General features: G+C 42.9%; 1 protein-coding gene across 3 annotated transcripts in view; it reads right to left on the bottom strand.

The window, feature by feature from the left end:
- Positions 1-24202, bottom strand: part of NUP93 (nucleoporin 93) — a 103824-nt gene that overhangs the window by 12837 nt on the left and 66785 nt on the right. For all 3 annotated transcript variants that reach the window (XM_038754504.1, XM_038754506.1, XM_038754505.1), the window contains 6 exons: positions 23721-23783; positions 18475-18603; positions 8816-8890; positions 7720-7809; positions 5891-6030; positions 2901-3033 (listed from right to left, as the gene is read on the bottom strand). In XM_038754504.1, coding sequence (XP_038610432.1) covers positions 2901-3033; positions 5891-6030; positions 7720-7809; positions 8816-8890; positions 18475-18603; positions 23721-23783 — 630 coding nt within the window. The remainder of the gene's footprint in view (positions 1-2900; positions 3034-5890; positions 6031-7719; positions 7810-8815; positions 8891-18474; positions 18604-23720; positions 23784-24202) is intronic.

Below are 24202 nucleotides of genomic sequence, written 5' to 3' on the forward strand. Positions count from 1 at the left end.
TCATTTAAGGCGAGCAATTCTCTCGTTATTGTCTAAGGCATCATTATACTGGGGAGCTGGTTCTTCTAAAAACAACCCCCTGCCATAGATCCGGAGCATCGCAACCTGAATCCTTTCCTTTCCCAACACTTTCACTGGCACTACATATTCTAAAATACAAATATTAAAGAATAATGCTACTGGATTTTCTTCCCAGATTTGTGATTTTAGAGTTTAAACTAGTAGCATTTAAGAATTTTATACAGTTCAAGGAGCAAGATGCCTAGAAAGGTGAAGGGAGGAGTGAAAGAAAAGACCTGTATCCTTCAGCTACCTTCAGGTGAAGAAACTGTTTCTATACTCCCAGAATGATGCTTTGGACTTCAGGGAAGATGGGGTGGTAATAACGTAAAACGCTTATTATATGCCATGCACTGTACTAAGTCGGGTTGGACATTGTCCCTGTCCCACGTGGGACTCACAGTCTCAACCCCATTTTACAGATGAGGTAACTGAGGCACAGAGAAGTGATGTGACTTGTCCAAGGTGACACAGCAGACAAGTGGCGGGGCCGGAATTGGAACCCATGACCTTCTGACTCCCAGGCTCCCAGGCCTGTGCTCTATCCACTGTGCCATATTGCTTCTCCATGGTGGTGGAGGGAACAGGGAGTGAATTACATTATTTTTATATATATATATATATATGTGTATATATATATATACACATATATATATATATATATAAAATGTGTGCACATGCCCTTTGCACGTTGCACGTGCAACTTCTCTCTGGGCCTTGAAGTCCCACAGGCTGATTCGGGATGGCCCAGCCTCTGTCCTCGCTAGAAGCCACAGTGTTCCCAGCAAGCCTGGTATGTTAGTATGTTTGTATGTTAGTTTGTTAGTATGTTTGGTTTTGTTCTCTGTCTCCCCCTTTTAGACTGTGAGCCCACTGCTGGGTAGGGACTGTCTCTATATGTTGCCAACTTGTACTTCCCAAGCGCTTAGTGCAGTGCTCTGCACACAGTAAGCACTCAATAAATACGACTGATGATGATGATGATGAAGCCTAGCCTGATAGCCTGATATATGGTTAGGCCAGGTCCTAGGCCTACTTGGGGCTGTGCTGGGTAGCACCATATGCTGAAATGCATCTGCTTTGTGAACATCCCAAGGAAGTGCAGAAAAATTGAATGAACAAATTCATGCCACAAGAAATGCCACTACTGGTTCAATCTCAATGGTCCATACCACCCAGAACTGCCTCTAAGCAACCCAGCAATACGATGTTGGGAGAAACGGTAAGACTGCAGGTGGTTTTTGACATTCATCCAAAAGGTTACAGCTGAATCAATCAAGCAATCATATTTATTGAGCGCTTACTCTGTGCAGAGCACTGTACTAAGCGCTTGGGAAGTACAAGTCGGCAACACATAGAGACAGTCCCTACCCAATAGCGGGCTCACAGTCTAGAAGGGGGAGACAGAGAACAAAACCAAACATACTAACAAAATAAAATAAATAGAATAGATATGCACAAGTAAGATAAATAAATAAATAAATAAATAGAGTAATAAATATGTACAAACATATATACATATATACAGATGCTGTGGGGAAGGGAAGGAGGAAAGATGGGGGAGATGAAGAGGGGAACGAGGCGGGGGGGGGGGACGAGGCTGAATCATCTAACACCCCCAACATTTCCCTTTAATAGCACATTATGGCCTGCTCATCCATGGATTTAGTCCCCTCTCGACCCTGATGATGACGCTAGCACTTGGATCTGTGACCTTGAGGCATCTGATATTTGCCCTGCCTTCAAATCCATACCACTTATGTACATATCTTTAAATTATACATTGTAAATTATTCTTTCATATTAATGTGAGCTCATTATGGGAAGTCAATGTGTCTGTTTGTTGTTGTATTGTACTCTCCCAAGCACTTAGTACAGTGCTTTGCACACAGCAAGAGCTCCTTATATACAACTGAATGAATGACTGAATGTCTGAACTACATAACAAATTATTCAATTACGTTAATATCTGTCTCCTCCTATAGACTGTAAGGTCATTGTAAGCAGAGAACATGACTGCCAACTCCGCTGCACTGTACTCTCCCAAGTGCTTCATGCAATGCTCTGCACATAGTAAGCACGTGGGCTTGGGAGTGAGAGGTCGTGGGTTCTTATCCCAGCTCCGCCACTTGTCACCCATGTGACTTTGGGCAAATCACTTAACTTCTCTGTGCCTCAGTTACCTCATCTATAAAATGGGGATTAAGACTGTGAGCCCGACCTGGGACAACCTGATAACCTTGTATCTCTCCCAATGCTTAGAACAGTGCTAGGCACATGGTAAGCGCTTAACGAATACCATCAGTATTATTAAATACCACTATGATGATGACATTGGTAACCTATGCAATTTTCTGTAGCAGTGAATTCCATATTCTTAACACCCATCTATGAAAAAGACTTTCCTTTTGTTTGTTTTGGCATTCAGGCTTCAAGGGCTGCCCCCTTGTTCAACTGCTATGGGATCTGGAAAACAATAATTCAGTTTTCACCCTGTTCCATTCTCTTTATGACTTGGTAGATTCGATCACTTCCTCTCTTGAACCTCTTTGAACCTCTGAGGAGTCCTAATCCTTTCAGTCCAACCCCAGCCTGATCAATGATTGCCCTTCTCTGCACTTTCTCTCTCCGGCTCCATTGGGTCCCTCCTGCTCTTCAGATCTTTCAGATAAATTTCGGATCTTTATATCTGTCCTCCCCTCAAGAAGTACTTTCCCACTTTCTGTATGTTTCCGCTCTTACCAAGGTGAAAACAACAAATGTGAGGCGTCTCATTATACAACTTGACGGGAACAAGACGGATAAAAGTTGGGTTGGGAAAACGTGTAAGTAGCAGGTACCTGGAGTCCTGGAAGAGGTGCTGGGAGTTTGATGTTAAGGAAGCTGCGAACCAGCTGATAAGTCCCGGGAACCCCACCTAGTTGAGCTTGCTGTAAGTTCCCAAACACTGTCACGAGGGTATAGTTCTTATAACTGCAAGAAATCGATATTAAAGACAGTTGAACACAAACAAGTTAAGACAGCCTAAATGCAAAGGCCCTAGATGAGAGACGAAAAAAATAAGGGCAGCTACTCTTGCCACCCCATGTTTGGGGAAAGCTTTTGAGAAAATATTTTGTGATATGGGGCATACTGCCAATCTAAAAAACCCAAAATCTCCCATTAACTATTAACATACATACACCTTAAGAATAAGCCACCGATGCTTTAAAAACAGTTTAGATTATTCTACGTACTTTCCCCATAACTTTATCACTCCTGCAAGATACACCCACAGATGTGAGAATACATATCTGACAGTTCTACCATTTAGGAAACCTTGACTGAAAAAAGGTTCTTAAGTAAAACGTTTTGAGTGGTTGACTCCCAAATGCTTTTATGATGCTGAGTAACAGTGATTGGAGTCAGAAGAGAAGAATGTTAGCAGAGAACTAAGCTGGGAAATGATTATTATGAGCTGAGAAACCCAGGAAGAATAACTCATTTAGGAAGCTGTTAGGGAGGTATTAAATCTAGTACAAAAGAAATTCAAGCATAGATCTTGATTTCTTCAAGGGTAGATAAGGAATGTCCACTTAAAATACACTGAGAGGACATATGGAGGTTATTTTTATACCTTATTATACAGGGCCCAACATAAAATCATTTTGCTGCAACACTGCAATAAACCAGTTCATGACAATCGCTACTAATATGAAGATATTTATGGCATAAGAATAAGCACCCAAAAAATTGAACTATGGCTTGACCCACCACAGTTTGGAGAACAGAGAAGCAGCGTGGCTCAGTGGAAAGAGCCCGGGCTTTGGAGTCAGGGGTAATAGGTACGAATCCCGGCTCCGCCACATGTTTGCTGTGTGACCTTGGGCAAGTCACTTCACTTCTCTGAGCCTCAGCTACCTCATCTGTAAAATGGGGATTAAGACTGTGAGCCCCACGTGGGACAACCTGATCACCTTGTATCCCCTCCAGCGCTTAGAACAGTGCTTTGCACATAGTAAGCACTTAACAAATGCCATTATTATTATTATTATTATTATTATTAACAGACTCTATATATTGCTCAGAAGTTACACTTAATAGAGAAGCAGCATGACTTAGTGGTCAGAGCTTGTGCCTGGGAGTCAGTAGAACCTGAGTACTATTCCTGGCTCCACCGCTCATCTGCTGTGTGACCCTGAGCAACTCACTTCCCTTCCCTGTGCCTCAGTTACCTCATCTGTCAAATGGGGACCCGTTAGTCCTATGTGGGACAGGGACTGTCCACCCTGATTAAACTTGCATCTACCTCAGTGCTTAGCACAGGGTAACACAGTAAGCACTTAACAAGTACCGCTATTATTATGAGTGGGTATCTGTCCTTGGGGTTCCAGGATGACGTTACTGACCGTGAGATTTTTAGTCAGTCTCTGTGGATGTGAGAAACACGCCTTTCCACATCACGTGAGCATAAAAACTGCCCTTAGCTGGATGGTTGCATTTTTCCCCCGTTTCTTTTTTCTTTCTCTTGGGGCCGTAATCTTCCCGAAGTCTCTGCTCTGAGACGTTTACCCCATGAACCTGTATATATGTGTGTGTATATATATATATATAGATATATATATATATGTATATAGCACCTGTATATATGTATATATGTTTGTACATATTTATTACTCTATTTATTTATTTTATTTGTACATATCTATTCTATTTATTTTATTTTGTTAGTATGTTTGGTTTTGTTCTCTGTCTCCCCCTTTTAGACTGTGAGCCCACTGTTGGGTAGGGACTGTCTCTATATGTTGCCAATTTGTACTTCCCAAGCGCTTAGCACAGTGCTCTGCACATAGTAAGCGCTCAATAAATACGACTGATGATGATGATGATGATGAACACTAATTATTATATATTATGAGTTTAACGCATTCATCTGATCTCTCTACCACACAAATAGTCAGTTTACAAGCCAGTCCACCACTGTCAGAGCTCCGAATTAAGGCAGTTTTCCTCGCAGAAGCCAATATTGTGACTTCGTAATAAGACGTCACTTTGATTAGCGCGGAAGAACTGAAAACAAGAATCTACTGCGGCGATCGGCCTGGGTGGCTCCGTGGAAGTGCGCTGCAATTTGGCTACTGTATTCAACTCAGCGGTCCTCTTTTCTGAGCCAGCGGGGAGAAGCCCAGCACTGAGTCTCTGAAATCAAGAGGATTTGTTGCCACGCTTATGGCAGCCCCTGCTGGCTCATTCAAAGGTCGTGAAAATCCTCAATGAAGGATGAGTGACGCGAGGCCCTATTAATGGAGTGGACAATGGCAGAGGGATAAAAGCACAACCTAATCCCCCAAAACGACTGAGTCAAGTTGCTATGGGGGTAGCTCAGCACACACCACTGGCAGGAACAGCAGGAAGGAATCCGGCATCAAAAGGGGAGCTGGGACCCCTAGGAATTGACTCAATATAGCCAAAAGGAAAATTAAGATTAAAGGGGGATTTAATAGGGGTACGGAGGCCTTTCATATGGTTTGAAGGTAGGAAAATTGACGGGGTGAATGGTCTAATTAAATCACTGTTAAAAGGACAAAGGGGCATAAAGAACAGAGGAGGAACCAGCTGAAGAAACAATTTTGATCTAAAGCATTTCAGCACGATCAAAATGTTCCTGAACCACTTCACGTGGAAGGCAGGGAACAGAACAGAAAAAGATAAATATGTTCCAACTGTCGTGATTTTTTTTTAAATCGACATTTCATGACTGGAAGACCGTGATATACTGAAACAGCTATTTCTGAAAACTGCCCAACCTTTTCACTTTCACGTTCAGGAAGTCCGAATGTTTTGCTCTTACCTCTGTTCTAGGTAATGTAAAGCTTGACGAACGAACTCCATTCGCACCTCTATGCTATTGCGGCTTTTTAATGCATCTGTTGCCGGAGCCAAAAGCACATCTGTCATCTGCTTTACCATGGCCCACAGATCAGAAATATTCTGTGGAAAAAAGAAAATCAAAAGTAGTTGTTGAAGAGGTCTCTCAGTTTCACTTACAGGCATTTATTTGCACCACAGAAAACTCACCATATATTTTTGATGGGATTAAACAGGGAATCTAGAAAATAAAGAGTAGTTGATGGAACTCATTTCCTCCACCCGTGCATTCCGAGTTCTCACCCAGACAAACTTTGTTGCAGAAAATGTACCACCTCTTCTTTATCTGTCCTCTTTTAAGAGCTCGGAGCCTAATTCTCCAGTGTGCTAGCACAAGACTAGTTTGAGGGGAAAATATTCTCCTAGTCTGGTATACCCACCTACATAATTAATAGAATTTAAAAAGTAACAAGAACACCAAATCTCAGTGGGTTATCTATTAAAGAATGTGGCTAAATTTATAATTGTTCAAGGCTCTCAAGAACTTAAAAAATACTAGGTAGCAGTAATTCAGCCTTTACAAGGTCACCCCGCTTTGCACACTTTAAAATTGGAGTTTAACCTAAATAATGTGCATTCTGCTCTCCTGGAAACCTCCACAGGCTGGTTGCTCTAACCATACTTTTGAAGTTTCATACCCACCTACTCTCCTACCCACTCATTCCCTTCCAAAAGACTCTTCCCATGACGACCTGCAATTAAAGGAAGCATTCTTTTCTTTGTGCCACCCACACAAAGCTGGGGCTCCTTTCTCCTGGAGTACCTCCCCATCTTTAAACCTTTCTCTGAAACCTCACTCTTGGAGAATTTGAAAGCCTCCTTTGTAAAACAAAGAAAAATGTAAAGGCAGGAACTCCCCAGTAGTCCTAATTGGGGGAAAAGTTTGTATTTTCCCAACCAGGAGGGAGAGCAGGGAGGGGAGAGAGGGAGAGCAAACAGAAATCACGGGGGCAGAACGATTTCAGTGTGAGTCCCAGTGCAAGGTTGGCATGGGGCATCATAAGAGCCACCTGCCCTGTTTTCCAGAACTATTCTTAGCATGCCACCCATGGGCACACCAAAAAAACCCTCCCTTCCAAAAAGGTATGTATGGGGAAGAGCAAGAATGGGCTCCTGCTTCAGCTTCCCCTGGCCCCCAAAATAGCTTAGGCTCTTTGGGGAGGGAACAGGCTGAACCTTCACGGTTCGGTCCCCATGAAGTCAGCCTTTAAAATGTGCCCGAAATACCTCTTTATGTTAGAGATGCCCGGTATCTCTCTGACAAACCTCACTGTTGGGTAATAATTAAATAAGCATAAGTAATAGTTAGCCCAGCCAGATGGGGAAATTATGTCAATTCAACTGGTATATCAATTAGCCCACTAATGTTCATGTGGGCACCAAGAAACTGGGGAATCAATCGTTTCTCCCTGGTACTGGGTCTGAGAGAAAATACTCATGGCATTTCTGAGTGGCATTTCATCTTTGAATTCCCAGACAAAAGAGTGGGGAGGTGGCGGGGTGGGGGGAGTGGTTGAAGATATCTTTCTCCTCCTCCCTAAAACATGTATACATCTATACAATATTGTTAAAATATGACACTTTTCAACTGCAATACCGGAGAAAGCTTAGGTTGACTGTATTTCTTTTCCCATAAAATGGTGCCCCATTTCTCAGGATCCTCAGTACATTTCCAGCAGAATCAGCAGGATGCTAACCCCAGTGGAAAAACAGGATTACCCACGTCAGCATAGGTTCACTACCTAGCAGTACCTTATCATCGAGTTCTGCAACGGTGGCACAGAGGTCTACCAGGTTAGGCTGTAGGTGCCCGTTCACTATCTTCTCATTATAAACATAAATCTGAAATGATCAAAAGCAAAGTAAGCAGCACAATTTATACAGGTCTCCAACTAGCCAGGGAGCCCCATCACCCAAGTTTCCTTCCTTGGGGCAGCCAATCAAACATGGAGCAGCGGACTTCAGGGAGGTGTCTTTCTTACCCCAAAATTCCAGCTACTGTGCAGCGATAACGCTTTACCCATCTAATCAACCTTGCTTCTTCCCTTCGCTCTCCAATGAACCAGCGGGGGAGGAGGGGAATTAAGGGAAGTAAAATTGGGAGACTGAAGACCTGTTTTCTGCTCGGCAGACTCAGTCCTAGCCGATTAGTAGTTCAGGAGAAAAAGGGAAGTGAAGAAATGGGTTCTGCTGCTGTCTTTTACCCAGAATAAGTGATCAGAAGGCAGGGACAAGAGTCTTTAGGCCTTCCTCTTTGCCTCCTTATGACCAGAACGGAAAGGATGTAGGTGAAGGGAGACAGGGTGAACTGAATCAGCCCCATTCCTATAACTGCCACTTCCCTATCTCCTCTAAACCTGTGTCCGGCTAAGGCAGAGGTCAAGGGGGCAAAGTTTGTGTGTGCCAGGGGGAAAATGCAGCAACAGTCCACAAATTGCTTCACTGCTCCCATTCCTCCCAAACCACCAAGGCAGCCAAAACTGCTCAATGACAGATCTTTGGCCAGTTGTCCTCATATAGGACCAAAGCCAAATCAAAACCGGGGGCCACGTTTAAGCTTACATGACAACTTTAGTTTCCTCTGTAGCCCCAATTAAGCTATTTCTAGAGCTTGCAAAGATAGTGTAGCCTCATTTTCAGATATCAACTTGGCAAGGGATTTTAAGGGACCTTCTGAACAACTGCCTCCTGGTCTCCAGGAATCCTCAGTGTCAACTTTCTAGTTTGTCCTTTCAACTTTCAATTTTTCCTCTTTCTCCTCTGCGACACCTCTTCTCGTACCGTTTATCCCAAACTTCTCCTCCCACAAAACTGACTTTACGCGAGCTTTCCCATTCCATATTCTTACCTGTCGGGCATAAGCCATCTCAACACTATCCAAAGAGCTGCGACCTGGAGGGCCCAATTCACTGATGTAACTTGGCTGTTGAGCAAAACACACGCAGGATCAGTCAAGGACTCTGTTGACTCCATCAAAATCAACTGTATCTGTTGAGCACTTACTGTGTGCAGAGCACTGTACTTCAGCAGCAGACCCCAATGGACACAGCTTGGGCCCAGGAGTTCTAAGGTCCTGGGTTCTAGGTGGCAAAGAAAGACCTGGGTTCTAATGCCGGCTCACCACTTGTCTGCTGGGTGACCTTGAGCAAGTCACTCCACTTCTCTGTGCCTCAGTTACCTCATCTGTAAAATGATCTGTAAAATTAATCTGTAAAATTAAGCCTGTAATCTGTAATCTGTAAAATTAAACCTGTGGGCCCTATGCGGACGGAACCGCGTGTCACCTGATTATCAGTGCTCAGTAAAGTGCCTGGTACATAGTAAGTGCTGAACAAATACCATTTAAAAACAAAGAACAAACACAAATGAAAAACCACACTGAGCCATATACTCTTTAAGCCCACCTAAATAATGACAAAGCCTTTGTTCTTTGGAACAAAGCAGCTGGTAAGGCAGGTTTCCTGGGAAACGGATGTGAAGGAACTACTGCTCTGCAACCTCACCCTGGGTTATTTTTGATAAACTGCCTAGCTGATGCATGAAATTCTGGTTTTAGGCTACCGACACTCACTGCTGGGATCTCTCTTGGTACAGAAGTTCGAAGAAGTCGTGTCACCTTGGGATCACTTTATAGCAGCAGCATTCATCTATAAATCACAAAATTTTTCCCCTCACTTTTTTTACAAGATTTAAAACAATACCGAGGCTGCTGCTTTAAATACTATGTGACTGACTGGTCTAAGAACACGCAGTAGAATTTGTAGTTAGAGTGCATTTCCGACTAGTGCTAAAGCAGGAATTTTTTCAAATTAAACTTACACGATCAATTTTCTCTACCTGAAAAATCTAACAGTAAATTTTGAAAGCAGTTTCTACCACAGCATGTTACAGTAAAGAGCTAACCCAGAGCTGGTAAATGCTTCAAGAAATCATTTACAACAATTCCAGCCAAACAAAAATAACCAACAACAAGATGGCAGAAATTGGACAAAATAACTGGAGAGGTTAGAAGCGCAAGTACAGAATTTAGATGGGACTCTATTTGGAAAAAAAAACATCTAGGGAAAAAGGGAAAAATAAAAATAGGATGAACAAAACCTAGAAAATACTACACAGTAAAAGAAAGTCATAGGTAAATATTAAATTACCTCTGAATTAGCTATGTTTGCAGAAGCAATAAAACTGTACATGGCACACACAAATATCTCATGTTTTTTATGGATTTGATGAGCTTGAAAGTAACTCAAAGCTGGAATATTGCTTCTTATTTGGATTATACAGTTAGGGTTCTCGCTCATACAGTTCTATTCATCAGTGATGAAGAGGGAAAAAAAATATTCAAGTTGACCAGCAAACTGTTCCCTTAATCCTGCGTGCTAATTAGCAAATACAACAGTGGAAGACAAGAAATGTAAAGATTTTCAAAAAACCCTACAACACATATCAAACTCTGAAAATGGCAGAGAACACTAGGACACCACATTTTTGACCAGTGAATTACTTGAGTATTGCATAAAGCAAAGAAATAACTTTCACATGTCATTTTATCTTGTAATTCTTGAAGGAGCAATTCTGCATCATAGAAAGATAAGTGGTCAAAACGATCCAATCAGTCCATTTATTTCTCCTCATTTTCCTTTACTGAAATGGAGAGAGCAGGCTTCCCTGGCCCTTTGGTTAATTTTTAAAATTGGGCTCCCTGGAATAATTGTTTGATAATTAAAATAATTTTCTAGAGTAGCACCAGCCTCCAACTTGTATAGAAAATCATGGTCTACTTCTGCCTATCTGAGAAAAAAATCAGTAGGTAGATGTGCGGTAAGTGGAAGGTCACCTTGGGGATTTTTGTTTTATTTATATTGCTTCTGGTGAGGTGGCAAAGAGCAAAAGGTTAAAGATAGATGTAATTTTCTTCAGTTTAAGGTCAGATTAAAGACAAAAGCAGGTGAAAAGGCAACTGAAGTCATATTACAAGATGCAGCTGGACTTAATCACAGAAGGTTGCAAGTTCTGACAAACTTTCATGGGGAATAAAAACAGTGGTGGAGCATTTGCATTTCTAATCTCAGTAAGTTTTGCTAAGTATAAATGAATGGCTTTGAAAAGCGTTTTCCAGTACTAAGAATCCAATTTTTAAAATTACCCTCTTTAAAATGCTGTTCGTTTTGTGCTGTCTTCAAATTTCCATTTAAATTAATTTCCCCTAATGCACTTGCTTTCCGAAGAATTTCTCCTTCATTTGCCCTTAGCTAAATCTTCACTTTCACTTGTATACCGATCCCATGCACACAAGCGATGCATTATTCATCAATGCAATGTGTACGCGGACATCCCTGAATAGCGGAAACAAGCAACTTTTGTCGGAATTTCATAAAAAGGGGAGCTGGCTGGTGGCTTGGCACCGGGGTGCCAACATCCTGTGCAGAAATAACGATTCCGACACCGATGGGACTCCTGGGTTTCACAGTCGAGGTGTTTTGAGAGAGCCCTGAGAGGGAATACTGGCAAGAGGGAGGCATATGCTAGAGATGGCAGACAGGGAAGCGGCACTTTGGAGTAAAGACAGGAGAGAAGTGCCAGGAGAAAACCTTAGCTAAATGGAGAAGTGTGGGTATACAGTGTTAAGAGAGCAGAAGCTGAAGACAAAATGGAGCTGGGAACTGAGAAGTGAGGCTCTTATAGGAACCGATTTTAATCATTTGTTTATCTTCGGGAAGAGCATTCAGGAGTAGAGACACTGTGGTCAGATGGGGAAAACGGTACTTCCGTGGCTTCGCTTTCTTCCCGCTCTAGTTAAAAACAAAAAAAAGGGGAAAGGAATAAAAGAAGTCTATATTCATATTTAATCAGAAGCCTCGGCCTTTTAAATGGCCTGATCTGTACATGCAATGAACAGACATTCTGATCGTTCCACTGGAATTACCCACGCTGGCGATCTGATCCACTGGCAAGCTAGCTCCCTGCTGTGGGAAGGCTCCGTGACACCCACAACCACGCCGATTCAGCGATATATTTGACAGGCACATGGTTACTGAAGAATACCCTGCTGAGCTGCCAATCGATTAACTATTCACTTCCAATCTACTGCACCTGAGATTTCTCAAGGTTAGACTAAGACACACCAACTCAAAACACTCGTGAAATGATACATACATGCTAGAAGAATTTTGAAGAGCTGGAAGAAGAATTTTGAGGAACTGGAAGAAGCGTTTTGAAGAGCTGGAAGAACAGAACAGAAGATAATGGCTCGTGACCATTGGTAGAGCTCAAAGAGGCAAGAGAGGAAACTGTCCGACTCCACCGCTACAGACTAGACGTCCAGAAGCAAAGGACTACATTGATCACTCCAAGTACGTTAGTCAGAAACAGGAGCCACTCACACAGTCTACTGTGACTTATCCCACTCCACCAGTTTGCCACAAATAATAATGGATCCCTAGATGTACTCTGTTACATAAGATTATCCCCCTCCACCCACCTGCCGGCTCTACCGCTAAACTTACTAATGACCAAGAACTGATCTAGCCTCCTTTCAAAACCACAGCACACCACTTTTCCCAATCACATCCTGAAGGAATCAATTTCCCATACAGATGCTATACTGTCTGAGGTAGCGCTTCCTTTATGAATTGTATACTTGTTCACCACTGGTTTCATTGGAGAGCCTCATTTTCTTACGTTACGGGGCAGTAACTCGGATCTTCAGTACTCATTTTATGGCATCTTCGATACCCTCATTTTTCTTCTGACGAAATCATTCTCCTTCACAGATAAATTCTGCCCATATTGCTAATCATTCCTCGAGACTTAGCTGTCCCTCTCAAGATACGATGACCAGGCGCAATACTTCAGCTATCAACCTGATAGATTTCCTCCACTCCTTCTCCTTCTTTCAGTACTCTAAGCCAGCCATTAATGTTTTGATTTCTGATGACATATTTCTAAATGGAAGAAAGACTAGTGCAAATGTCTGAGACTACAGATTCAACCGGGTACATGAAGCCAGCGTAACGAGATAAGTTACGCGGGGGCTTCCTATAACAATTCATGAATTGCGATCAGCCTGCAATATAGGAAAAGGATGCTCATTATAAGGTAAGAGCCTCCGGTCTAAGCACCCGCTGCAGAAAAATGGCACTTCCTTTAGCTCATCTGGAGTTTGCCTGACTTGCCCAAGTTGCAAGCTAAACTGACTACCTGTTGGGAGGCCCCAACGCAGTGGCTCGAAAGCACAAATGACCTTCCATGGGGATTCTGCTGGCTGTAAAAAATCATCTGCTAAATGGGACTAACCTAGTTTTAAGAGAAGAGCAATCAGGAAAGAACATCTCATTAACAACGTTTTAATTATTTCCAAATCCCACTACAGACCACAGCCTATTAACACCATTTATAATAAAAGGAAGCTTTGCAGCAGGATACCCTGCTCTAGTTCTTTGCTTCACTCCATAAAGAAGTAAAGCAAAGACACTGGAGGGGTCTGGAGTTTGGAACGGCTGGTGTTTCTTCCCAGAAGAAACTAGCTTTGGCCAGAAGCCTATCGGGGAAGCATCAGTGGCATGGATATCATGGTACATCCAGAAACAGCCCGGGCACACACGCTAATCAAGTCCCAAAGCAATAACAATAATAATAATAATTGTGGTATTTGTTAAGTGCTTATTATGTGCCAGGCACTGGGGTGGGAAAGAGCAAATTGGGTTGGGCACAGTCCCACAGTCCCACGTGGGGCTCACAGTCTTAATGATTTTTCAGATGAGGAAACTGAGGCTGAGAGAAGTGAAGAGCCTTGCCTGAGGTCACACAGCAGACAAGTGGCAGAGCTGGGATTAGAACCCAGGTCCTCTAACTCCCATGCTCTATCCACTAGGCCATGTTGGTTCTCTGTGAGTCAGTCAAGTAAAGAACAGCTGCCCAAGGGTGACGGGAACAATATGAAAAATTGGGATTTGCTGTTTCGATTTTTATTATGACTCGCTTTAAGGTGAAACGAGGGCCTGAGGCCTCAGCGAAGCCTAATAGCTGGAAATGACTTGCAAAACACACACCATCAATAGGTTGCCTGCCCTCTAGACAAATTCCATGTGGATGGAGAACGTATCTACCAACTCTTTTGTATTGTACGGTCCCAAGCGCTTAGCACCATGCTCTGCATTCAGTAAGTAATCGATAAATACCACTGACTAGTCTAGAAAAGTGCAGAGATGGCCAAATGTACTAGTCCCAGGGACCTTATAATATTGCCAAGTTGAAGAACCGCAAGACGAGACCGTGGGCACGCAAGGGGACAAGTTGCATGGGAGCCATGATTACTGCCCTCCCTCCAGCTACGCCTATGCTGCCAAATCTCATGACTGGTTCATTACTAACAGTTTGCTTCATTAATATTACAATGATATGGCAAAAGGAAGAGATGAAAAGCTAGTTATTAACCCTGTGGAGTGGAGGTGGGGGGGAGGCCACCAGTATAGGCAGGTAGAGGCCAACCTGCTCAGGAGCTATCAACCGGCAAGCGGACAGTCACAAGTTGTAAGCTTCGGGGGCAATGCCGTTTCCATTTTCAGGACACGCCTGCCCATTTCTGAAACCCTAGTTCAGAAGCCTAGTTCTCGAGTGATTAGGGGAGCAGGTCTACAGCTGGGACCTATCACCTTGGCAGAATGTGGCAAGTCCCTCTTGAGCCTCTGTTTTCCTTCTCTGAAAATTGGGGGTACTACGACTACTTACTCCTATTTCCTGGAGGTGAGAGCAAAACAAACCAGTAAGAAATTGTTAGTAAAATCATTTGAAACGAGAGGAAAAATTTGCAGAGTTTACAATCTAGTGAGACAGACTGAAATAGTTTACAGAACAGAAGAAGGAAAGGGGGATATGCATATAATAATAATAATGGCATTTATTAAACGATTACTATGTGCAAAGCACTGTTCTAAGTGCTGGGGAGGTTACAAGGTGATCAGGATGTCACACGGGGGACTCACAGTCTTAATCCCCATTTTACAGCTGAGGTAACTGAGGCACAGAGAAGCTAAGTTACTTGCCCAAAGTCACACAGCTGACAATTACCGGAGCTGGGATTTGAACCCATGACCTCTGACTCCAAAGCCCGTACTCTTTCCACTGAGCCACGCTGCTTCTCTTGCATATGAGGTAATGTTGAATAGAGTACGTAAGCTACATATATGTGTGCCTCAGAGGTTCTGAATATATAAACGTATATGTGGTGCCGAAATTCTGAAGTCTTTTTAGGGGGGAAGGGAGTGTAAAGTAGGAGCTATGAAATGGTTTAGGGTCTGCAGCGATTTACTCCAAGTCATAGCACAGCCACCTCACTTCCAACTGATAGGGGAGGACTTCCTTTCCTTAGATAGGTATCAACTGTATTCCCTTAGGGGAAAGGATACTGAGTCGGGGGAAGGAAGGCCAATTCAGCAAATAGAAACAGATGTTAGTTTCTTGTCTGAACCTTGCTTTCCATTCCCAACCTGGCCATCCCTCCACCACCTAGCTGCTTGCTGAGGAAAAGGGTCTTCCACTAGCAAGGTCAGGCAAGAGGGGAAATTCAGTCTTCTTTTAATTAAAAAAAAAATCCCTGACTTTGGCCCCCTGAACACTTTCCCTGATGAGCCGTCCCTGCTAAACCAGGATCTGCCCTGAAATATTTGCTTTTGACTGTTCCCTCTAGTCTATGAACCAAAAAAGCCCAGCGCTCCAACGTAATGCATTCTGCGTTTTATTTTAACCCTTCCATTCAGAGTACTTCCAGTTTCCTGTAATGAATGAATTTGATCTGCAAGTATCTCCACTCATTTTTTATTCATGGAATTAAACAGAATCACCTGATTTTCCTCCAATTGCCTTCCATGAGTTGCTCTTTAGAGACTGGTACCTTGTCCAGCCTCTGCATTCTGCCTTGCTATTTTGGGAAGAGGGAGACCTCGCTGACATTTTGGATTTCCCCGTGCTGGGTTCTACCTTTCCTGGTTTCTGCCATGTCAAGGCAAGGGCCCCATTCTTTCCTGTAGCTTTAATTTTTCAGAGTGGGGTCACCATTTTCTTTACTACTGGCTCTTTGTGGGGAGAAGGGGGCACTGTCTCTGTTCCTTTTTTCTTCCCACATCTCAACCTCTCAAAGGACGGCAATACCCATTATACTTCATGGAGAGGTGACCTCATGAATTTGTCCCTTTGGGTTGAGGCAGTGCACTGATTCCTTTTCTTGGCTCTTCTAAGGCATGAGATTTTTCTTTCCCATATTTCTTTGGAGGGCAGACCTCACTCCAGGACTTCTGACTGCCACTCTCTGGGATTCTTTGGGGAAAGTTATTCTCTACCCTAGTGATTCTTTGAAGAAGCGATATCTCCTCACCTAATTCACAGATATGTGGAGAGGAAATGCCTTATCTGTTTTTCTTCCTATGGAAGATTGGGCTTTTAGCGCCTTAGATGGCAATGCTCTTTTCTCTACATCTTTGGGGAAGGGGTATTCTTTCCTTCATTCTGGTCTCTCTTGTCCTCCAGGCCTCTGTCTCCTGACTGCTGGAGAGGAGCTGCCTATGCTCTGTCCCCCGTGGGCTTATGACACAGAAGACGGAGGTGTAAAATCACAGTACAATCTCTTCTCCTTACTGAAGGAATGTAGCGGTCCACCTGGACATCGCTGGCCAAAATAACTTCCACTCCAAGTGTTTATTCCTTGGGTTTCTGCCTTTATAAATTCACCAAGGGAGTAATCCTAAACCTGCCTCTGCTCCCAGGCCTGCTAGCTCATGGTAGTTGGCTTTTCTGTCCCCATCTCACCGTATTCTCCTGGACTATTCTCTTTCTATTTCTTAGTAGCTCAAATATTGTTGGGTTCCACCTGGGTCCTTGCTGCTCATGCCATTGCTACTGCACTGGCTATTTCTGCAGCGGGTGGTTCCCACCTTCAGAGGACACAAAGCTAGAGGACGAGGACTGGGCTGGGGCAAAGTGGGAGAGGAGGAAGAAGAGGGGGCCACATGACCTAGTGGTGACACTTCCCTCTCAAACCAAAGGCAATTGTGGGGCCGGGGGTGTCAGCGTCGGGGGCACGGGGTAGAAGTTAAGAAGGGAGTCCCCAAGTTCTGCTTTTCTCTCCAGGCATTGTGACTTCCTGCAGTTGGCAGCATCCAGTAAACAAAACACATGGCCAAACACACATAAGCTCCTAGATGTGAGCCCCTGTTGGGTAGGGACCGTCTCTATATGTTGCCAACTTGTACTTCCCAAGTGCTTAGTACAGTGCTCTGCACACAGTAAGCACTCAATAAATACGATTGAATGAATGAATAAGCAAATGTCACCTCTGAGAGGCCTTCCCGATAAGTCCTCTTTTCCCTGACTCGCTCTCCCTCCTGAGTCATCTATGCACTTGAATCTGTGACCTTTGGATATTTGATATTCACCCCACCCCCCACCCCACAGTGCTTATGTACATCACTTTAAATTATATATTACAAATTATTTTTCATATTAATGTCTGTCTCCCCACTGGGACTGTAAACTCGTTATGGGGAGGGAACGTGTCTGCTAATTCTGTCGTTTTATACTCTTCCAAGTGCTTAGTAGACATAGTAAGCACTCGGTAAATACCGCTGACTGACTGATTGATGAAACATCAAACACACTTTTCCCCTTTCGTTTTCCTCTCGGCTTAATGACTTCTCCCAATCAAGGAATCAAGGAGATCCTTCTAAGAGATGGAGAACTAGGTTCAGGGACAATGTTTAGCACCAGAGATTAGCCTCTATTTGTGTTAATCGCTACCCTCCTCCTTGCTCAATTAAGGCAAGAGGTTTTTTAAAAAAGACATCCTGGGGACAAGCAGGCTCTTCTCTTGGTCTACTCCATTCCCAGCCATTTAAAGGGCCGTGTTGCCTTCAAGGTCTTTTGGAGAAATATGCAGGTTGAGGCGGTGCTCGATTTTGGGAAGGAGGTCAACTGAAGCCCCCGTAAACGAGGCCCTCCTGACTTAAATCCATTGAGCCCCCTGCAATTCGCTCTATGGAGATTAGCAATTAAGGACTCTTGGAGGAGACGCGATTCCAGAAGTATCCTGAAGAATGGGAGGACTGAAGATCTCGGATTTGAAGTGGGAGGGAGCTCCAAGTAGGGGGAAGGATATGAACAAGAGGTTGGTGGCAAGGGAGACGAGAATGAGGCAGAGTGAGTAAGTGAGCTTGAGAGGAATGAAGAGTGTGAACTCGGGTTTAGCATGAGACAAGCGTAGATAAGTCGGAGAGAGACCCGAATGGGTGCCTGAAGGGTCAGGGGAGGAAAGGGTAATGATTAGAGGTGTTTGAGGAGAGGGGAGATGTGTGCAGAATGAAGTCTGAGAAAAACGATTCTGGCAACAGAATGAAGAACGGACTGGAGGCAGAAAAACCAGTGAGGAAGTTGAGGCACACTCCTTGTAATATATGGTATGCTGTATTTGTACTACGGTTGATATGGGGGTGTTAGTCCTTTCTTATGGCTTAGACCTACCTCATTTTCTTGAGTAAAATCAAGGGCATCTTCCCCTGAAGCAAGCAATGTATGTAGAATCCTCTGTTTCACTTGTTCCCATTCGACCAGCATCGACTCTCGATGATATTCTTCAGCCATACCAAAGGTCTGCCAATGAAGAAAGATAAAGGCCATTATTCCTACCATAAATAGGAGAGTGAAGAATCGGCACAACGTAATCAAAACCTAACTTGGACTCCTCTAAAAATAAAGTCAATCTACATATGAACACTTAAGCGCATATGTGGCTGTACAGTGTCCTCGCCTTAAAATACGCTTTTCTTTAAATGTGCCCAGACCTGTCAACACCCAGACCAGACCCTGGTCCCGAAGGATAGGGAAGACACGGAAGAGAGAAGATCCCTTAACAGTGGTGGTTCCAGAGACTACAGCCGAGGGGCTGTGAACAGCTGTTTGGACGTAATCAGGACTAAACCACCCTGGTTACAGAGGACCTGAGAGTTTAAAAGACTATTAGTTGGGTTGCAGGGAAAAATAAAAAAAAAATCAATTCATAAAATGAGGGAGAACTATTTTGTGGGTTTTTAGGCTGCATACTGCCCGTAGTTAGTATGAAACCAGTTTTACTAGTACCATGGGCTAAAAAGCTACCAAATTTTTTTTTAAGAAATCCAATTTGAGTAGCATTTTCACCGGTGGACGTGCACATGTGACAGAAAACACAGAACACTCTGTAATTAGGTTCCTAATTGTTCTGCTCAAATTTGGCATTATGTGCCTGGCAAACTCCACTCTCCGTCGGCTGGTGTCATGGCAATCTCTACTGCCAAATAGCATGGGCACAGAAGGCAAAGATAAACACCAAGGGAAAATTAAAGTCCTTATAAAAAGACATACTGAACCATGAGAATTCAACCTATTATTTTCTAATTGGCAGAACAGGTTTCCTATCAGCTTAAATACACTTTTCAAAAAGCTCTTTCATTTAGAATCCAATTGGCAAGGAATTAGGCAGCACCAAGGGAATGACTGTAATGCCTGCTTTACTTTTTGGCAATGAAAATAATTTATACCAGTAGGGTCATATACACATATGAGAGCGCATGTGTGTATGTGTGGCAATGGTGTACTGCTTCTACTACCTTTACCATTCTGGATCAGCTCTTCAGTAATGTGAGAGGGATAAAGTGGGAAAAAATGACCAGAAAGCAACTTGGAGTAACCTGTGAGTCAGATTTTTAAATTACCTTGATAAGTTTCCTTCTAGACTGTAAGCTCCTCCCTCTGGATGGTAATAGGCTCCTAGTGGGCAGTGAATTATATATATAAATATAGATATATATATATATATAAATGCATAATAAATGCTTAACAAATTGTTATATGCTAAGCATTTATTATCTATTTATATATTTATTGTATATAATAAGCACTGGGGTAGATACACGGTTGTCAAGTTGGACACAGTCCCTGTCCCGCATGGGGCTCACAGTCTTAATTCCCATTTTACAAATGAGGTAAAGCTTGCCCAGGGTCACCCAGCAGACAAATGGCAGAGCGAGATTAGAACCCAGCTTCTTCTGACTCCCGGGCTTGTTCTCTATCCACTAGGTCATGCTGCTTCTGCACTGTACTAAGCACTTGGAAGAGTACAAAAGAGAAGCAGCATGGCCTAGTGGAAAAAGCACAGGCCTGGAATCAGAAGACATCGGTTCTAATCCTGGCTCTGCCACTTGTCTGCTGGGTGACACTGGGCAAGTCACTTCACTTCTTTATGCCTCAGTTACCTCATCTGTAAAATGGGGATTAAGACTGAGTCCCACATGGGGCATGGACTGTGTCCAACTGATTAGGTTGTATTTTCCCCAGTGCTTAGTAAAGTGCCTGATGCTTACCAAATACCTTAAAAACAAAATAAAAAAAAAATTGGGGATTTTTTGGAAGTGGAGGGACATGTGATGAACACTTTGGAAAAAATGATTCAGGCAGAAGAATGAAATACAGATTGGTCAGGGGAGAGGTTAAGGCAGGGAGACCACTGTGGGGTGGGAAGGTGGGGGTAAGAGAGGCTGATATAGCAGTCCTAACGATAATAATAATAACAATAATAATGGTATTTAGTAAGTGCTTACTATGTGCCAGGCACTGTACTGAGTGCTGGGGTAGATACAAGATAATAAGGCTGGACACAGTCCCTGTCCCACGTGGGGGTCACAGTCTTAATTCCTATTTTACAGATGAGGGAACTGAGGCCCAGAGAAGTGAAGTGACTTGCCCATGGTCACCCAGCAGACAAGCGGCAGAACCGGGGTTAGGACCCATGACCTTCTGACTTTCAGGCCTGTGTTGTTACCACTATGCCATGCTGCTTCTCAAGGCTACGGTTCTCCTCGCTAGGCTATGTTGAAGACTTACATTTAGAATGGTGGCCTCTGGGACGGGTGGACTGGGGAAATGTTTTGGAGGAAAAATCAACGGGATTTAGTGACAAACTGAATGAGAGAGAGTTGGAAGAGACCAAGGAATACATGATTGCAAGAAACTTGGCAACAGGACAGCTAGCAATGTTGTCAGCTGTGATGGGAAAGTTAAGAAGGAGGGGGAGATTTGGAAGGGGTGATGAGGAGTTCAGTTTTCAGTGTTCTGAAATCAAGGCATTAGCAGGGCATCGGTGTGGTGTACTGGAGTCCAAAGGAAATAATAATAATAATAATGGTATTTGTTAAGCACTTACTATGTGCAAAGCACTGTTCTAAGTGCGGGGAGGTTACAAGGTGATCAGGTTGTCCCTCAGGGGCTCACAGTCTTCATCCCCCTTTTACAGATGAGGTAACCGAGGCCCAGAGAAGTGAAGTAACTTGCCCAAAGTCACACAGCTAAGTGGCGGAGTCAGGATTCGAACCCATGACCTCTGACTCCAAAGCCCAGGCTCTTTCCACTGAGCCACGCTGCTTCTGAATTGTGAAACTGCAAAGAAGGTAAGAGGTTGGGCTGCCACTGTATATTTGGGTGGAGGGACGTGATGACCACTTTGGAAAAAATGATTCAGGCAGAAGAATGAAATACAGATTGGTCATGGGAGAGGTTAAGGCAGGGAGACCACTGTGGGGTGGGAAGGTGGGGGTAAGAGAGGCTGATATAGCAGTCCTAACGATAATAATAATAATAACAATAATAATGGTATTTAGTAAGTGCTTACTATTTTATTTTATGCAGAGGTGGGAGCTGAAGCTGTGAGAGTGGATAAGCTCCCCAAGTGCTTAGTACAATGTTTTGCACATAGTAAGCACTCATAAGTACAACTGAATGAATGAATGAAGCATGGGGACTGGGTCCAACCTGATTACCTTCTATCTAACCCAGCACTTAGAACAGTGCCTGTAACATAGTAAGCACTTAACAAATACCATTAAAAAAAGAGGTTTGTTTCACTATTTTGACTATAACTGTAGGCTACAATGGTATAATTGGAATAACTCCCTTTATCGAGACATAGTCTTAGAAGGAGGGGAAGATTAATAGGAACAGGAGAAAAGGAAGAGATGTGTAAAAGAGACGAGAGGGCCACAGAGAGAAAAAGAGAGGAATGAAGACACTGAATGAGAATGAGATGATTGAAAACCAGTAGAAAATGTAGAAGCATTCCTCAAGGGAAGCCTGCACCCTTAGTTACTGCAGTGAAATGTTAAGCACAAAGGCTAATATCTGTCAATCAATTGCATTTGAGCGCTTACTGTGTGTAAAGCACTGTACTAAGCACTTGGGAGGTTACAATATTACAGAGTTGGTAGACATGTTCCCTTCCCACAATGAGCTTATAGTCTAGAGGGGGAGAGAGTCATCAGTATAAATTCTTGATTCAGGGACACAAATTAACACCTCTCTCCCTAGGACTTAGTACAGTGCTCTGCACACAGTAAGCACTTAATTAATACTATTTCTACTATTTGGGAGGATGAGTATTTAAGGTCTGTAGTTTCGAACAGAGAGAGTGGTAACCTGCTCTACTGCAATACCAGCTTTTTACTACGTTGTTACTGGCTTTTAGAAAGTTAGCCTGTGCTCTAGGGGTGCATCAAATGGGGAAAAGACACAGATACATTTATGATTCTCAAGTTCTGTCCCTGTTCCTTGGCATTTTAATTTGACAATGGCTACTTTCACCAGTAGAAATTTACAAAAAAAAATCAGCAAGAAGCTCATCTATTACTTGGATATTATTTCCGTTTTGCAGTTTCTTAGCTTCTTCTAAATTTGGCCTGGAGAGAGAACTTTGACTACTCACAATATTGGAATGTATCTCTCACAAACACATATGCACGTATTTCGCACTGTAGCATGTCACTAAATGTTTTGGTTGGCTGCACATTTAGTCTCAGTATGGCACAGTGTTCGGATGCTGCCAATTTCAGAAAAACATTTAGCAGGCTAAATTAATTAATAAGGCTTGATGGTATTGATCCATCATTCATCAATTATACGAACATGATAATTAACATTGAATGTTACCCATTACCTACACCGGGAAAAGAGGATTTTGGTCAATCCAACATTTTTTTTTTATAAGAACTGTTTTTCATATCTGCAAGCCTGAATCCAATGAAGTTCTACATTTTCAGTAACAAGAGTTAATAAGTATGCTCCTCTAATTACACCAACAATCATACTAGAAACATTTGAGAAAATGACAAAAACAAACAAAAAAAACCTCAAGCATCAATAGACGGGAGTCACTAGAAATGCCTGGAACCACTGAAAATCATCCCTCTTGGAAAGATAAGCTCCTGAAATACCTGTTGGCTCTTCCAGTCTCTCTCCCCCAACCCAAGGAAGAAGGTTATGAAACAAAGAAAAAGCTAAAGAGAGCTGTAAATCCACAATCCTTTTTTTTTTCCATTGTTCACAGTGGAATTCTAATGTCCATACATCTGAAAGTCACTGTTGAGCACATAATGGCTGTCTTCTCCCCATGTTATTATTTATTAATCATCATTTATTATTATGACGAGCTTTATGATACCTTGAGTTTAAATGATGAAGAAGTCCAATTAAAGAATGGTGAATGCTTGGGGTACAGTATGGTGACCTTTTAGTTATACCTTTTCCCTTTTCAGACTCAGATATGATGAAGCTTTGGGATGGTTCAGTTCCAAAGGCAAGAGAGTTAGGCTAAAAGGGCTTGTGACAGTCGACCTGGCGGTCGAAAACCAAATTCTGTAAGAACCAAGGCTCCTGCCTCCCATCCAGTTAGCATTCCTACTCACCCTCTTTCTGGACTCTTCAATTGCAGACAGCAATGCATTGTCCTTTTCATTCTTCAAAAATCCCTATTAGGGGAAAAAAAAAAAACCTCATGGAGCAGTGGTTTCACAAATCACACCGAAAGACTGTTTAGCCTGGAAGCTCCTGGTGGATGGAGGATATGCCTACCAATTCTGCTATATTGTACCCTCTCACTTACTACAGGAGGAGCTCACCTCCTCCAGGAGGCCTTTCCAGACTGAGCCCCCTTTTTCCTCTCCTCCTTCCCCTCCCCACAGCACTTGTATAGACAATATACAATACAATATATACAATATTTGTACAGATTTATTACTCTTTATTTTACTTGTTCATATTTACTATTCTATTTATTTTGTTAATGATGTGCATATAGCTTTAATTCTATTTGTTCTGACGATTGACACCTAATAATAATTAATAATAATTATGGCATTTATTAAGCGCTTACCATGTGCAAAGCACT

The sequence above is a fragment of the Tachyglossus aculeatus genome, chromosome 11 (genome assembly GCF_015852505.1).
Source record: "Tachyglossus aculeatus isolate mTacAcu1 chromosome 11, mTacAcu1.pri, whole genome shotgun sequence".
Taxonomy (NCBI): domain Eukaryota; kingdom Metazoa; phylum Chordata; class Mammalia; order Monotremata; family Tachyglossidae; genus Tachyglossus; species Tachyglossus aculeatus.